We start from the raw sequence: 14,553 nt of genomic DNA, 5'->3' as shown, positions 1-14,553 counted from the left end.
CTCGCGGGCAGAGGAGGCCCGCGGGGAGACCTTGGGCAAACCAGCCCCAAATGAAAAACACACAGCACGCAGAGGCCGTTGTGAGCGCGCGGCGGCGGCGGCGGGCGGTGGAAGCGGCTCCAAAGATCGCATTTGAAATATGGATCCCGGGGGCGCAAACCACCAGGCCGGCAGGAGCCCCGCGACCCAGCGTGCGGCGGGGGTCGGGTGGGCTGCTCCGGGCGGGCCCGGGGAGGCTGCCCTGACGTGGGGAGGGGGTGGGCCAGCCGACGTCGCAGAACACCGCTCGTCCCGCTTTGGCGCCTGCGACCCCCTCGGGCCGCAACGCGGAGGCGAGGCCCGCGGGCGCGGGTGTGGCCCCCGGGAATGCCCGGGACCTGCCAAGGGGCCACGACCTCGCGGCGCGCCGGGCCCGTTGCCCCGCCCGCGCACCCTGCCCGGCCCTCCCACCGGGCGCCCCAGCTTCAGCCCCGAGCGACCGGCTGCGGAGGGACGCGGGGGCATCCGGGGTTTCGCCACCCGAAGGAGAGCCGACCTTTCGCGGGCGGTGTGACAAAGAGCACACACGCGGGGACGAGGACACGGAGGGCGGAGGGGCGCCCTTGGGAACAAAGCCATCCCTGCGAGAGGGTGCGGGGAGGCGGAGTGCAGGGCTCCCACACCGCCTCCCGCTCTTCCCCTCCTGCCCCCCAGGCACAGCCCCACCGGGTCAGTCACCACTCAAAATGCAGAATTAGAACGCCAGCGCTGAAGTCAGAGACAAGTTCCACCAACTAAGAACAGAGGGGAGAAATGAGCTCTTGTTAAAGCCTGGGTAGATTTTGTAGCCGTTGTGCTAGTAAATTCTCCCCTGGCTGTTTGAAACCCACCTCCAGGGACCTAGAAAGCCACACCAGCTGGGGAGCTTTCCTAGTGTAGGACTGGCCGGGGAAGCCACAGGCGGCCCCTTCCCGGCAGAACTCAGACCTGGGCTCCGTGGGCGGGAGGGGCCTCTCGGTGCAGAGAGCGTCCATTCAGGGAGATTTACGAAGTCATTTGTTTCCCTGGGTCGGTGTGGCTCGGGACCCTTCAGGGACCCCGAGTCTCACCACCCTCTGGCCCAGGGCCATTAGAGTCTCCGGCTTCTCCAGGGTCTGCTCTTTCGGCCCTCTCCCCTCCACGAGTGAGGCTGTGGCTCAGCGAGACAGCATCGCTCCTCACTTGGGGCCCCTGGGGGCCCCTGGGGGCCCCAGCCTGAGGTGGCACCCGGAAGGTTTCTGGCCCTCGGCGGAACCCAGGGGCGCGATGCGTCCCTGGCTGGAAGGGGGCAGCGTCAAATGCGCGGACCCGTGACCCTTCTCCGGGGTTCCCCGAGGGGCTCGGGATATCCCGGATCGGAGGCAGGGGCCCCAGCTGAAGGCTCTGGGAATCCCGAGTTTGAGCTCCACTCGCCTTCGGTTCCCTCAGAGGGGCCAAGACGGGGTGGAATGGGGGGGGGGCATTGGGAGGTTTCCCAGGAGGGGCTGGCGGGGCGCATCAGGGAAGCCTCCGGGGCGCTCCCGCTCCTCCTGCACCGCTCCCTCCTCCCCCCCTGCCAGATTTTGTCTATGCCTCCTCCCTGCAGCCCATTGATGTTTCTGCGATCTGAGCTCCTCCCCACACACGCAGGCAGGTGAGGGGTGGTCTAGGGCCAGGCCAGCCGGAGGTGAGGCCGGGGCTCTGGGAGTTGGCCTCTCTCCATATCCGCCCACCCTCCTCGAGGACAAAATAACCGCGCGAAGGAGCGAGTCGCCGCTTTCAGCCCGCGTTTGTGTAATTCGGACACTTGGCGCAGAAAGGCCAGGAGTGGGGGCGGCCGGGGACTCCCCGGGCTTCTGAGGAGCTTGGGGGCCTCCCCTCCCGCCATCTGGGGAGCCTGGCGGCTGCTCACACCGCCACACAGACAGCTATAGAAAAGATCCGCTGTAGTGGCCGGCGAGAGCCACCCTTCCTCCCCAGCTCGGCCGCAGGCCCAGCCCGGCTCCTGCGCAAAGTCGCCGTCGGGGCACCGGCTGCCGCCGCGTGGCCCCGGAGGTCCGGGTCCAGAGCAGGCGCCCGGGAGGTGCGGGGGCAGAGCGAGCGGGATGCTAAGGGCAGAGTCCGACGCCCCTGGCGGCGCAGAGGCTGCAGCAGTGAGACCAGGATGCCGCGGAAACACCCACTGGAGACAGATTTTCCAGGGGATTTTCTAGTGAGGGGGCAGGCGGAGTGTCGGGAAGCTCGGCCCCTACCCGGACGATGGGGTTGCCCAGGACAGGGTCGCTGCGGACCTCCCCACACACTGAAAGCGCCTATGGCTTGGCGGCTGGCTCTACGTGTGAGAGTGACTGTCGCGCTGACAGCGTTCCCCGCGCCAGCCTCGGGGACCCTTCCCCTTCCGCAGTTAAGTTGTTCACCCGAGAGCTCCTCGCCCTGGCCAAGAGTGTCAGAAAAAACCGCCCGAAACACAGGAGGAAAACGTTTTCCCTGTGTCCCCCCTGCCCCCAAACTCCGCCTACCCCGGCGCCTATAAACCCCGAGAGCCGCCCCCCCCACCCCACGACCCGTGGACTCTAGGCAGCCGCGCGCCCCCACCCCCACGCTCCTCGAGGAATCTTGGGTTTGTGCCTCCAGCTTGTCAGAGAGCAGTCACTGCAGACCGAGCCCCTGTCTCACGCCGCCAGAAGACCACCCCCCACACACACACACACTCCCAGAACCACTCGAAGGGAGGAGCCACGCTGGTCGTCTTGGGCAGCGGCCGACAACGCACCAGGAAAGGCCACCGCCGCGGGAGCTGCGAGGTGGTGGTGGGATAGTGGAGTCGGCGAGTGCGTTCTTAAAGACCAGACTGTCTCCAGGCTTCTCCCGGATTCCTGGGAGAAGGCGAGCCCCGAGCAGGCTTGGGGGGTTCGCTTCAGTCCCTCGGCCCTCCCCGGCTCTCCCGAGCCCCCCGCGCAGTCCCCACCCAGCATTCCGGGACGTGTGTCAGGGCGGGAGCGGAGACCCGGATGGCTCTTTGCCCGCCCCCCTCGCTCATTCCACTCTCGCTCGGCTTTTGCTCATTTTCTTTCTCCAAGGACGCTCAGCCAAGGGATTGCGCAAGCTTCCTGCTCCCGGTCCTTCAGGGGCCTGGAGCAGGGGGCCCGGACACACCCCAGGGCAAGCGCGCCCCGCGCCTCCTGCGCCCTCCCCAAGTCCCCTCACCCCTCGCGGCGACCCCACCGAGCTCGCAGCCCCGCGGGCGGCGCCCTCGGGAGGCCGCGTGGAGCGCAGCAGCTCCCCCAGCCGGACGCTGGAGCGGCACGCCGAACGCGCCGTCTCGCCGCCGGAGGTGCTAAACTTCACACTCAGCGTCTTCTCAGCCTGCGTCAGGAGGGCCTCGCTCAGCTCGGCTGGCTGTCGGGGACCAGGGTCGCAAAGTCCTGCCGAACGCTTGGCTCCTTGGCCATTGCATTCAGCTCCCCTTTGTGCGGCCTCGATCTGCCCCCTGCTCAGCCTGAACCTCTTCTCCGCCCTCCCCACTCTCTCCTTCGATGCCTTTCCCGGGACCCCACCAAGTCCCCCTCGGTCCCCCGCCCAGATGTGGACATCCCCTGCGCCCCCTCTGTGGTCTCCCCCTCTCGTCCTGCTTGGCCTCGGGGGTGGGGGCGGGGGTGGGGAGGAGTCTTTGCTGGAAACTAGGCTTCCAACCCCTGCCCCACCGAGGAGAGTGCCGAGGGTACATTGGGAGCCTGTCAGGATCTGGGGTGCGATCGATCGGGACTCCGAGCCCCCTTCTCGGTAAGGTTCCGGAGCGCTAGGGCCCCAGACTGGCCGCTCCCGTCCTCTTCTTCCTCGTCTCTTCTTCCCGGTCTCCCTGGCGATCCTGTGAACCCCGTCCTCCCTCTTCTCCCTGCCCTTTTCTCTCCCGTGCCTCGCCTTCCTAGATGCCGGGAGCCTCGCGGGGCGGGGCACGCAGGGCGGGGGGCCGCGAGCTGCCCCTGCCCCTATTCCGCCCCCTGCCGGCGGCTCCCCGCGTGTCTGCACATGACGCAATTCTGTGCAACTGGAAACGGCAGTGGATGCTTCCGTGGCCCCCAGCAGGGGTCCCTGGGCGGTGCACACCGAGAAAGAGGCGGAGGGGCAGGCCCAGGCGCCGAGCTGCGGGCGAGGGGTCGCCGCCGAGCCCTCCCGGCCCTGTCAAGCTCTCCACCCCACCCCCCCACCCCCCGCGCCCTCGGCCCGACACACCTCTCCCGCCGGGTCCCGCTCCCTCCCTCTCCCGGGCCCGCCGATCCCTCCCCCTGCACCTCCCCGGCGCCCTCCTCCTCCGGCCCCCTCCCGCGTCCTTCCTTCTCCCCCCGCCGCCCAGGCCCGGGGCCTCCGGTAGGCCCGGCTGCGCCAATCCCGGCCGCGGCCCGCCCCCTGACGCCGAGCTGGGCCCGGCGAGGCCCCGCCCGCTGACGTCCGGATTTGCATGAGTTCTTGTGCAGCCGCGGCCCGGGCTCAGTTGTCTGAGCGAGCGCGAGCCGGGAGTCGGGGCGGGCGCGGGCAGCGGCGGGCGGCCGGGCTGTGCAGGGAGAGCGGCGGCGGCGGCGGCGGCGGCGGCGGCGCGGGCGGCGCGGGCGGCGCGGGCGGCAGGGGCGCCTCGGCCCGGGGCGGCAGCGGGGCGCCGGCAGGAGCCAGCAGCGTCTGCAGCCGCGCCGGCCGCCCGCGCCCCGGCGCGCTCCGGCTCGGCCATGGAGCTGCCAGCTGTTGGCGAGCACGTCTTCGCGGTGGAGAGCATCGAGAAGAAGCGGATCCGCAAGGTAGGGCGGCGCGGGGGCGGCGGCGAGGCGGCGAGGGAGCGGCGGCCGGAGCGGCCCGCGAGGAGGCGGGGAGGGGGTGGGGAGGCTGCGGGCCGGGGCCGGGGATCCCGCGGAAGCTGATGGAGTGCTGTCTCTTCCCCCCTCAGGGCAGAGTGGAGTATCTGGTGAAATGGAGAGGCTGGTCCCCCAAGTAAGTAGCGGCGGAGGGGCGGGGGCGCGGGGTGCCGAGGCGCGGGGCTCCCGGGCTCCGGACCGCCGAGCTGGTGGGGTGGTGGGGGGAGCGGACGGGAGGCGGGGTGGAGGTGGGGTGGAGGGAGGAGGGGGTGGGGAAGTCGGTGGCAGGCACTGGGGAAGCCGAGCCGCCGAGCCCGAGCCCGGCGCCCTGTGTTGTGCTCCGCTCTCCGGGAAATGCCATCACTAATTTATGCACTAAAAGGAGCCGGAGGAGCTGGAGAGACGCGGGGCCGAGCCGGGGAGGCCGGCGGAGGGAGGGAGGGCGCAGGCACTGACTGATGTGCAGCAGAAAATGGCTCCTTTCCCCTTTCCCTCCACCGAACGGCTCCATATTGCAAAACCAAAAAAAAAAAAAAATTAAAAAGCGACGAAAATGCAATTGTGTGCCTCTTCCCTCCTAGTGGTGCGGGGAGAGGAAGAAAAAAGGCAGAAAATGTTGGGAACTGTCACTGCGGCGCTTTTGGTGGGGATTTTTTTTTTTTTTAATTTGAAATGCGAAGGCACCGGATGGAGACAGACGCGCAGGCACACGCACACACACACACACACACACACACACACACACACACACACACAGAGGCATATTTTTATATTGCTGAGTATTTGGGGGTGCTTGCCCGTGACACCGGGCTCCAGAGCTGCGAGGGGGGTGTTGGGGGGGGCCGCTTGGCTGACGGTGATCGGATTAGGGGTCAAATGGAGAACAGCTGAAGCCCTCGCGGAGACTCGGGGTTGGGGAGAGGAGGGGGGGACTGCGACTTTGCCTTTCGGCTGCTTTGCACGCAGGGTTCCTGGTGAGCAAAGTGGCTTTGGAACATGTCGCAGTAACATGCTTAAAATTCTTGACAACTGCAAAATAAACGGCTAGTTTCATTTTTCTTACCCCTCCCCTTTCTTCCTGCCCTTGTGTGTTTATTTTGACTTGAGGGGGGGTTGTCGGGGACCGTGTCAGGCCTGCAGAAATCTACCCTCCACCCCCCACATCCACAGCGAAATAGCTTTCGGTTCATGGAGACAGAGTGGGGTCTTATGTCATTCCCCACCTGGAGGCTGCAAGGCTGGCTCGGTTTTTTTTACGCCGTGTCCCCCTCCCTTTTCCCTTGCAAGATATAACACGTGGGAGCCGGAGGAGAACATCCTGGATCCCCGGCTGCTGATTGCCTTCCAGAACAGGTGAGCGTCCCCCAGCCGCCGCCGCCGCCCGCAGCCGTGACCGTATATGGGAGAGTGGGAAAGGGGGCCACGCGGCAATGGGAAAGAGGGAGCGGGCCGGGGCGGGGGGGGGGGGGGAGGAGGGAGCCCCCTTCCCCGACGGGCCTGCACAGGCAGGGCTGCGGCCTCGGCTCTGCTAACCAACGTCCTTGGCGGTTGCGGCAGCCCGGGGTGGGGGCGGGGCGGGGCCCGGAGAAGGCGAGGCTTGTGTTTTGGGGGAACTTCGAGAAGGGTGCGCGCGGGTGGCCCTGCCGCTGCCCGGAGACCTCGAGGCTGCTCCTGGCTCCCCGCGGGCCCCCCTCTGGTCGCAACCCTGGAGCCCCACCCCCAGAGCCTAGGTGTTGCTTTCCTGTAGCCACTGGCCGCTTGGCAGTAGCCCCTCGCGGGGCAGCGCCGAGGGAGCTGGCGTTGTGAAACCGCCGGACGTCACGGAACTGAGCTTAACCTGTTGGGGGCTGGAGAAAAGTTGAGAAGGCCTTAACCCCCCCCCACACACACACACACAACCTTCGACCCCCTGGGAGCTTGGGATCTGCAGGGGGTAGATTCTGTCTGGTGCTGGGTGCCCTTCACACACACACACACACACACCCCACTGGGCCACTTGGTGGGTGTCCGTCCCCAGCCTCTGCGCAGGGGGAGCTGGGCCCAAAGGGTGTGTGGGATGGGAGCTGCCTGGTGGCGGAGGGGTGGCTTCTGACGAGGGGCTCATCCTGGTGCGCACAGATGTTTGTCACGCTGTAGCTGCTGCGGCTGGATTCACCGCCGGTGGCTGTGGTTCTCTGTTTCGGGGAGGACGGAGGGGGGGGGAGGGCGGGGAGAAGGGGAGGAGCGGCCGGAGTCCAGGAGCCCGGCCACCCCGCTGCCTTCCATCCCCCCCTCCCCCTTTTATTTTGCATTATTTCCTGTGGTGCGTTTGGCGCTAAAACTGTAAACTCTAGACCCTGGGAGAGAGCCGCCGGCGGGGAAGTTGCTCTCCCGCGACGCAGGGGGGCGCCGAGAAGGGATCCTGCCCCGGTTCCACCTGGGAGTTCACCACCCTGTAACCATGTCAGCGGCTGATGCCATGTTGCATAATGGGTCCCCGAAGAATTAAAACGCAGGCTGTTGCAATGCCACGCAACTTTGGAGTCAGGCCCCGGCCCCGGCCCCTAGGCATGGCTGAACTCCCTTGGGTTAGCCCACGGGCAGGAGGGTGCCTGGGGTCGCTGGAGAGCGCGTTTATGACCCGGGAAGGGGTTGCAACTTTAGCAAACGCTGGGGAGGCACCCCTTTCTCCCGTGGAAGGCTGGGGGCGGTGCTGGGACGATCTGCCCCCCCACCCCCAGCCTCTGGTCCCCCTCTGTCAGGCCGCAGGCGGAAGCCTGGCAGTTGTATTGACCAGTGCCACCTCTGGTGGGCTTTGTTAATTATTGGGAAACCGAGGCAGCCGGGAGCCCAGCTTCGGCGAGGAGGAGGTGCTTCTGCGCCCCGCCCCGGCCCCGCCCCGCCGCTCCGCCCAGGCCGACCCAGAGCCGGTTCACCAGGTGGCTGCGAACCTGGCCAGGCCGTGGCCTCGGCTGCCGGCCCCCGCCCCCAGCCCCTAATTGGCTCATTTGCCGCCGTGTAAACAAGGGCGCAGCCCCTCCCCCTGTTTAGTGCCTGGCCTTTAAGAAAACGAGTCCTCCCTTCTGCCGGCGGCACTCGCTATCTGAATCTTAATGAGGTCATTAGCATCCGTGCCTCCGACGGGGTGGGACACTTCGGGCGCACACCTCGTTGGACTCGTTTGCACCCCCCTGGACCCCCGCGCCCACTTCACTTGGTGCAGGGCCACGGGCCCAAAGCGGTGGGCGCCCAGCTGCCGCCTCCCCGACCTAGAGGCCAGGCTGTGCGGGCGGAGGAGGGGGGCGCCAGTTCAGGTGCGGCTATGGGGCGTGGGGGAGCCCTTCCTGGAGGACCCCTTGGTCAGATGAGGGTCGGTGTGAGCACAGAGTGGGGCTCTGGGACCCGACCGAGGCGCCCAGCTGGCGGCACAGGCGACCTTCTGCCCTGAGCTCTCGATCCCTCCGGGTCTTGCTGGCCTGGCTGCTCGGCGAAGGGGGGGTGGGGAGAGCGGGGGTCACCTCAGGTTGGACACAGCAAGAAGGGAGGTGACCCCGAGGCTAATAGCGCTGCCCTCTGTTCCCTCCCCCCAGGGAACGGCAGGAGCAGCTGATGGGATATCGGAAGAGAGGGCCGAAGCCCAAACCGCTGGTGGTGCAGGTGAATATACTCGCTGGTCCTAGGGCTGTCCACTGGTCTTCCCCTTGACCTTGACACCTGAGCTGCCTCCAGGCCCAGAGGGCAGGGAGAGTTCCTCCAGAGCACGCAAGTGCACTTCCTTTCTACTTGACCTTCAACACACTGCCCCTGGAACATAGCTGCTGACCCGGTGGGGGCTGGGACACTCCTGACGCTGGAGGCATGCTCTGGGCCCGGCCTCGTCCCTCTGCTCACCTCCCCCTCCCATCCCCGCCTCGTTCCCCCAGGTACCTACCTTTGCCCGTCGCTCCAACGTGCTGACTGGACTCCAGGACTCCTCCGCAGACAACCGCTCCAAGCTGGAGCTGGGCGCTCAGGGCAAGGGCCAGGGCCACCAGTACGAGCTCAACAGCAAGAAGCACCACCAGTACCAGCCCCACAGCAAGGAGCGAACCGGCAAGCCCCCCCCGCCCGGCAAGAGCGGCAAGTATTACTACCAGCTCAACAGCAAGAAGCACCACCCCTACCAGCCGGACCCCAAGATGTACGACCTGCAGTACCAGGGCGGCCACAAGGAGGCGCCCAGCCCCACTTGCCCGGACCTGGGCGCCAAGAGCCACCCGCCGGACAAGTGGGCCCACGGCGCGGGGGCCAAGGGCTACCTGGGAGCCGTGAAGCCCTTGGCCGGTGCGGCCGGGGCTCCAGGCAAGGGCTCCGAGAAGGGCCCCCCCAACGGGATGACGCCGGCCCCCAAAGAGGCGGTGACGGGCAACGGGATTGGGGGCAAGATGAAGATCGTCAAGAACAAGAACAAGAATGGACGCATCGTGATCGTGATGAGCAAATACATGGAGAACGGCATGCAGGCGGTGAAGATCAAGTCCGGCGAGGCGGCCGAGGGCGAGGCGCGCTCCCCCAGCCACAAGAAGCGGGCCGCCGAGGAGCGCCACCCTCCGGCCGACAGGACTTTCAAAAAGGCAGCGGGGACGGACGAGAAGAAGGCGGAAGCACCATCCAAGAGGAGGGAGGAGGAGGCGCCGGGGGCCGGCGACCCGCAGCCCCAGGACGCCGGCTCCCGCAAGCTCTCCCCCACCAAGGAGGCCTTCGGCGAGCAGCCGCTACAGCTCACCACCAAGCCCGACCTGCTGGCCTGGGACCCGGCCCGGAGCTCCCACCCGCCCTCCCACCACCACCACCACCACCACCACCATCACCACCACCACCACTCGGTCGGCCTCAATCTCTCCCACGCGCGCAAGCGCTGCCTCTCCGAGACCCACGGCGAGCGCGAGCCCTGCAAAAAGCGCCTCACGGCGCGCAGCATCAGCACCCCCACCTGCCTGGGGGGCAGCCCGGCCGCCGAGCACCCCACCGACGTGCCCCCCACCGCCGCCCTCCCGCAGCCCGAGGTCATCCTGCTGGACTCGGATCTGGACGAGCCCATAGACTTGCGCTGCGTCAAGACGCGCGGCGAGGCCGGAGAGCCCCCAAGCGCCCTCCAAGTGAAGCCCGAGGCGCCCGCGACGGCGTCGGCGGTGGCGGCCGCCGCGCCGGTGACGGCGGCCGAGAAGCCTCCAGCCGAGGCCCAGGACGAGCCCGAGGAGCCGCTGAGCGAGTTCAAGCCCTTCTTTGGGAATATAATTATCACCGACGTCACCGCGAACTGCCTCACCGTTACGTTCAAGGAGTACGTGACGGTGTAGCCAGAGGGCTTCGGAAGGGGAAGCGCCATCCCCGCGGGTGGCTTAGCACCTGGTGCCTAGGGGCGGACTCCTCCTCTCTCGCCAGCTGCGGGAGAGCCGGGCCTGCCCCCCGAAGTGAGGACGCCCGGAGCCGCAGAATCCGCGTCCCGTCGTCCCGCCGCCGTCGTCGTCGTCGGCTCCTGGCTGGGGCCCGCCCCCGGCCCGGCACTGGCCCCTTGCACGCGGTGCCTGCGGGTCTCTCGCCGCCCCCCTCCACCTGCCCCATCCCCGCGCTGGACCTCCCCTCCCCCCGTGGATCTCCGGGACTGACAGGGCAGCCACGCGCCTCGGTCTCAGAGTTATAGTATTATATTTTAACCGTGCTAACTTGTCAAGTGCAGACTTTACTCCCGTTTGTACGTGGTGTTCTTATTGAAATGTATTGTTTGAGCTCAAAAGGCCCGACCATCCCCTTCGGGCTGATATATATATATTTATTTGTAGGTATTTATATATGGAAATATAAAAACCTAGATTTATGGAGTTTCCTCTAGATCCTGTTATATTCTATATCAGACAAACTATTTTCTGTTGACCTTTCTTCCTGTTCATTCAGTATTTCGGTTGATTTCATTCCCTCCCCTTCCTGGAACTGCGATGCCAGGGACCTCGGTATATATTTTTTAATACCGTACACATGGATGTGTTGTTTCTATGTGCAAAAAAAAAAAAAAGTTTGTTTAAAGGCTAAACGAGCTCTCTAGAAACTGCTGCTACTAGAAATGTCTAAACTATAAGCTTCCAATTATTACCTGCTTGAATGTAAATATTAAATGGAGATGTTGAAGGTGCATTTCGCTGTTGGAGATTAGCGCAGAGGGGAACCTTTGGAGGTTCGGGAGGCGGCCGGACCCCTCTCCCCACCCCTCCTACACCTTAGTCTCGGGGAGGAAACCTACCGAGCCCTGCGCTAAATCTTTGCAAAAGCAAAGTGGCCTGGTTTCGCGGGCAGAGGAGTGACCCTGCTCCCCGGAAGTCGAGAGGCGCTCCAAACGGAGAGGGGAATTCCTGCGGGGGGAGGGGGTGTCAGCGTCGCCCCCGCCCCCAGGGTTTCCAGGCCCCCCCCCCGTACCCACCGTGCGGGAGGACCCGAGGATCTGCTTGGGGGTGGGGGGGGTAAGGGTGCGGGGGGAGGGGAGGGAGGGGGCACGGGAGGCGCGGAGGAGTGGGTGGGGCCGGCTCCCCCATCCCAACCCCCCCCCCCCGCCCCCGGAGCCACACGCCGCACCCGCCTGGCACCTGCTGATCTTTGCCCCCCACCCACCTGGTGCGCAACACGCCCGGGTGCCGGCCCCGGTGGGGCAGGGGTGTTTTTAATGACGCTGGCCCGGTACGGCAGGTTCAGCGGGGAGGGGACCCTCCCACCCTGTCTAGCGTCGCCGGCTGGCATCGCTGGCCCCGCCCCACCGAGGAAGCCGCCGAGGCTTTCTCTGCCAGGCTCTCCCCGGAAACCACCAGGCCAGAGGCTCCGACTGGAGGCGCAGCGAGCGCGGCCAGGGCAGGGGTGGGGGGCTTCCTGCGTGGGGGAGGGAGAGGGGGAGGGGGGAGGCCTGGCGAGCAAGGCCTGCCCACCCCTGTTTCCTCAGTGAGCGAGGGAAATGCGGGACCCCACTTCATCCGTCCCGCTTTGGGTGGCGAGGCTGGGGCCCTTGGCGTGGCGGGGCAGGAAGGGGTTAAGGGACCAGAGGGGCCGAGGGGAGTGGGCTGAACACCAGGTCGTCTCCCCCCACCGCCAGAAGCCGCGACTCGGGGAATGCAGCGGCGGGCCGTGGCCAGCTTTCTGCAGACGCAGCGATCTTCCTCCGGGCTGGGGTGGCCGAGCAGGGCCAGGGGCCGCGGGACTGGGGCCCTGGTGGGTGCCGGGCTGCTCCCCGCCTCCAAAGCCCCTCGCCTGCCCGCCTGGGACTGAGGGCCAGAGCCTGTGCGGGGCGCCAGGGCGGAAGAGGTCAACGTGGTTCAGAATGAGGAGGGGGCGGTGGCGAGAGAGCGCAGTGCTGGGAAGGCCAGGGGAAGAGATAGACGGCGGCCAGGAGGGCGGGAGGCCTGAATGCGGACAGTGTGGCCAGTGTTGGCTGCAGGCCACCAGCGGCTGGAGGTGGGGGAGGGGAGGGGGGAGGGGAGAGAGGGAAGGGAAGTTCTAAAAAAAAAAAAAACCGTTGGGAGTTTCTAGCCCTGGCTTTTGTGAGTTGTCCCTCCCACTACCCCCAGCACCCCAGCCCCCTTTAGAGTGAGTTAAACACTGCCCCCTCCCCCCACCATGTAATGAATGCCCTTTGCCACCCTGGGAGCGGAGGGAGGGGTGATCTTGACTGCTCCTGGCAAACTGCCTGTTCAGCACTAGAATTGGGCCTGCCGTTCACTGGCTGGTGCACAAAGACGTTCGCCAGGCAGGGATTTCGTCTCCCTGTGCTTCTGGCGGAGGAAAACTAAAAAATCAGAGTGGGAAGGGGAGCGCCTTGTTGAGGTCTGCACCCTCGGTGACGGGAGTGAGCCTTAGCCCCTGGGGGTGCCCCTCCCACCCAGTGGGTGGCCTCTGCCCGGTTGCGCCTGCCTGGGGGAGGGGGGAGGGGAGATAGACGATGGCAGGGAAGGAAAACAGTGGTCCGCCACCATCCTGGGGGGGAAGGTGTGGCCTGCATGTGGCCTGAAGCCCTGGAAGGTGGCAGAACCTCTGGGATGGGTCCTTGAGGAGGGCGGTCCTAGGCAGCGCCTGGAGCCTGACGTCAGAGGGCTGACAGTGGAACAGAGGCCAAGGGGTGGGTCAGGAGGAGCTCAGGGATGCCCATCATGGTGCCAGACCCAAGAGTGTCCAGCACCCATGCTGGCCCCAGGACCCTGTCTTGTGCCGAGCTCCTCAGACGTACGAGGCACCCCATGAGCGTCTTGCTCCGTTCAGACCCCGTAGGGCTTGCGGTTCCTTGTGGGGTGAGAACCCGAGGTTCTGAGGGCAGACCAGCTTGTCGGGTGCATGGCCACCACGTGGTTCCAGGATGATTCTAGAGCCAAGTTGCCTGCTCAGCCGTCCTGCAGGGACGCACCCCGCAGCCACTTGCCCTCCAGGCCTCTTGGACACGGATGATGCGTCGAAGGTCGGGAGCACTCAGAGAGAGTCAGGAGCCCTGGCATTGGGGTGGGGGTTGGGGGGGGAAGCCATTAGCCCCAGGTCCTCTGGGCGAGGACTGCTTCTTCCTAACTTGAGGCCTAGATGTCTGAGGGCGCCCAGTCCTTCACAAGCAAAGGGTCATAAACCCTCTCTCTGAGTCCCAGTTCAGGAGAGAGAAAGCAAGCAGGAAGCTGGGACCTTAATCTTACACACTAGGAAACCCAAACTTCTCCAGATGAACCTTTCTGAGGAGACTGAGCCTTGGGCACAGAGAACCAGAGCTGACTCACCACCAAGAGAAGGACTCTCATGTGTCCATTCACCCCTCCGAAGCTGGTCCCTCCGTCACCAGCCGGGTCCCAGACTCTAGCTCGGACTCTCCCTGGATGTTGCCCTCACCCCCATTCGTTGTCAGGAGTTCAGCCTTGAAGTGATCGCCCTGTCCTTGGATCCGCCTGGGGTGCTCTGGAGCGAGGGTTGCCAGATTAAGCACGTCAAAACCTGGGATGCCTCACTGAATTTAAATTTCATAGGAGAATGCATACTTCTTTTTTTAATGTTTCCTTATTTTTGAGAGAGAGAGTGTGTGTGTGTGTGTGTGTGTGAGCAGGGGAGGGGCAGAGAGAGAGAGAAAGAGAGACAGAATCTGAAGCAGGCTCCAGGCCCTGAGCGGTCAGCACAGAGCCAGACGCGAGGCTCGAACCCACGAACTGAGAGATCGTGACCTGAGCCAAAGTCGGAGGCTCAACCGACTGAGCCCCCCAGGCGCCCCATGGACAGTGCATACTTTTTTAGTGTGTTTCATGAAATATACGAAAAGACAATGCATCGTTTATAGGAATTCAGGTTTCACTGGACATCCAGGATTTTATCTGGAAACCCTATTTGGATCCTGACTAGCCAACGTGGTCAGTCCCTGCCCACAGGGATGGCTCAGTCCTACAGGAGAGAGAAGGTACAGAGCTGAGCAACTCGGGTTGTGGCAGCACCCTCGTCGTAAGGACACGGAATATGTTGGCGAGGCATGGAATGTGTGCTGTGTCACGGTGGGGCCCCCACTGTCACCTGTGATTTAAGGTGGGCGTGGGGCCCACATGTGACACAACTGGACAAAAGAGTGAAGAAAGGCCAGAGCTGGTCCACCCCGGGCCCCTGGATAGAGTCTCTTCCTCCCTCCAGCCCACCCCAAACAGCAAACTTCTAGAACATGTAAGAAGGGGCAGGACAGATCCAGTTGCAGTCCCCCCCCACC

The 14,553-nt window shown here is 65.3% G+C and overlaps 1 protein-coding gene across 1 annotated transcript; it reads left to right on the top strand.

The window, feature by feature from the left end:
- Positions 1-4,678: 4,678 nt before the first annotated feature.
- Positions 4,679-10,245, top strand: CBX4 (chromobox 4). The gene is made up of 5 exons (XM_047094003.1): positions 4,679-4,787; positions 4,934-4,977; positions 6,129-6,194; positions 8,411-8,477; positions 8,744-10,245. The coding sequence occupies exons 1-5, from the start codon at positions 4,719-4,721 to the stop codon at positions 10,157-10,159; spliced, it is 1,662 nt and encodes a 553-aa protein (XP_046949959.1). The 5' UTR covers positions 4,679-4,718; the 3' UTR covers positions 10,160-10,245.
- The last annotated feature ends 4,308 nt before the right edge of the window (positions 10,246-14,553 follow it).

Source organism: Lynx rufus, unplaced genomic scaffold, assembly GCF_022079265.1.
Source record: "Lynx rufus isolate CCGP_SWC_20201006 ecotype Redwood Valley unplaced genomic scaffold, mLynRuf1.p SCAF_37, whole genome shotgun sequence".
NCBI classification, from domain to species: domain Eukaryota; kingdom Metazoa; phylum Chordata; class Mammalia; order Carnivora; family Felidae; genus Lynx; species Lynx rufus.
The sequence above is the reverse complement of the archived record's forward strand: the minus strand, read 5'-3'. Positions and strand labels throughout refer to the sequence as shown.

Bases quoted from the DNA above. Each gene is read 5' to 3' on its own strand.
- CBX4 (XM_047094003.1), top strand. From the start codon at position 4,719: ATGGAGCTGCCAGCTGTTGGCGAGCACGTCTTCGCGGTGGAGAGCATC. The intron at 4,978-6,128 runs GTAAGTAGCGGC...TTCCCTTGCAAG, and splicing joins TGGAGAGGCTGGTCCCCCAA to ATATAACACGTGGGAGCCGG. The intron at 6,195-8,410 runs GTGAGCGTCCCC...CCCTCCCCCCAG, and splicing joins CTGATTGCCTTCCAGAACAG to GGAACGGCAGGAGCAGCTGA.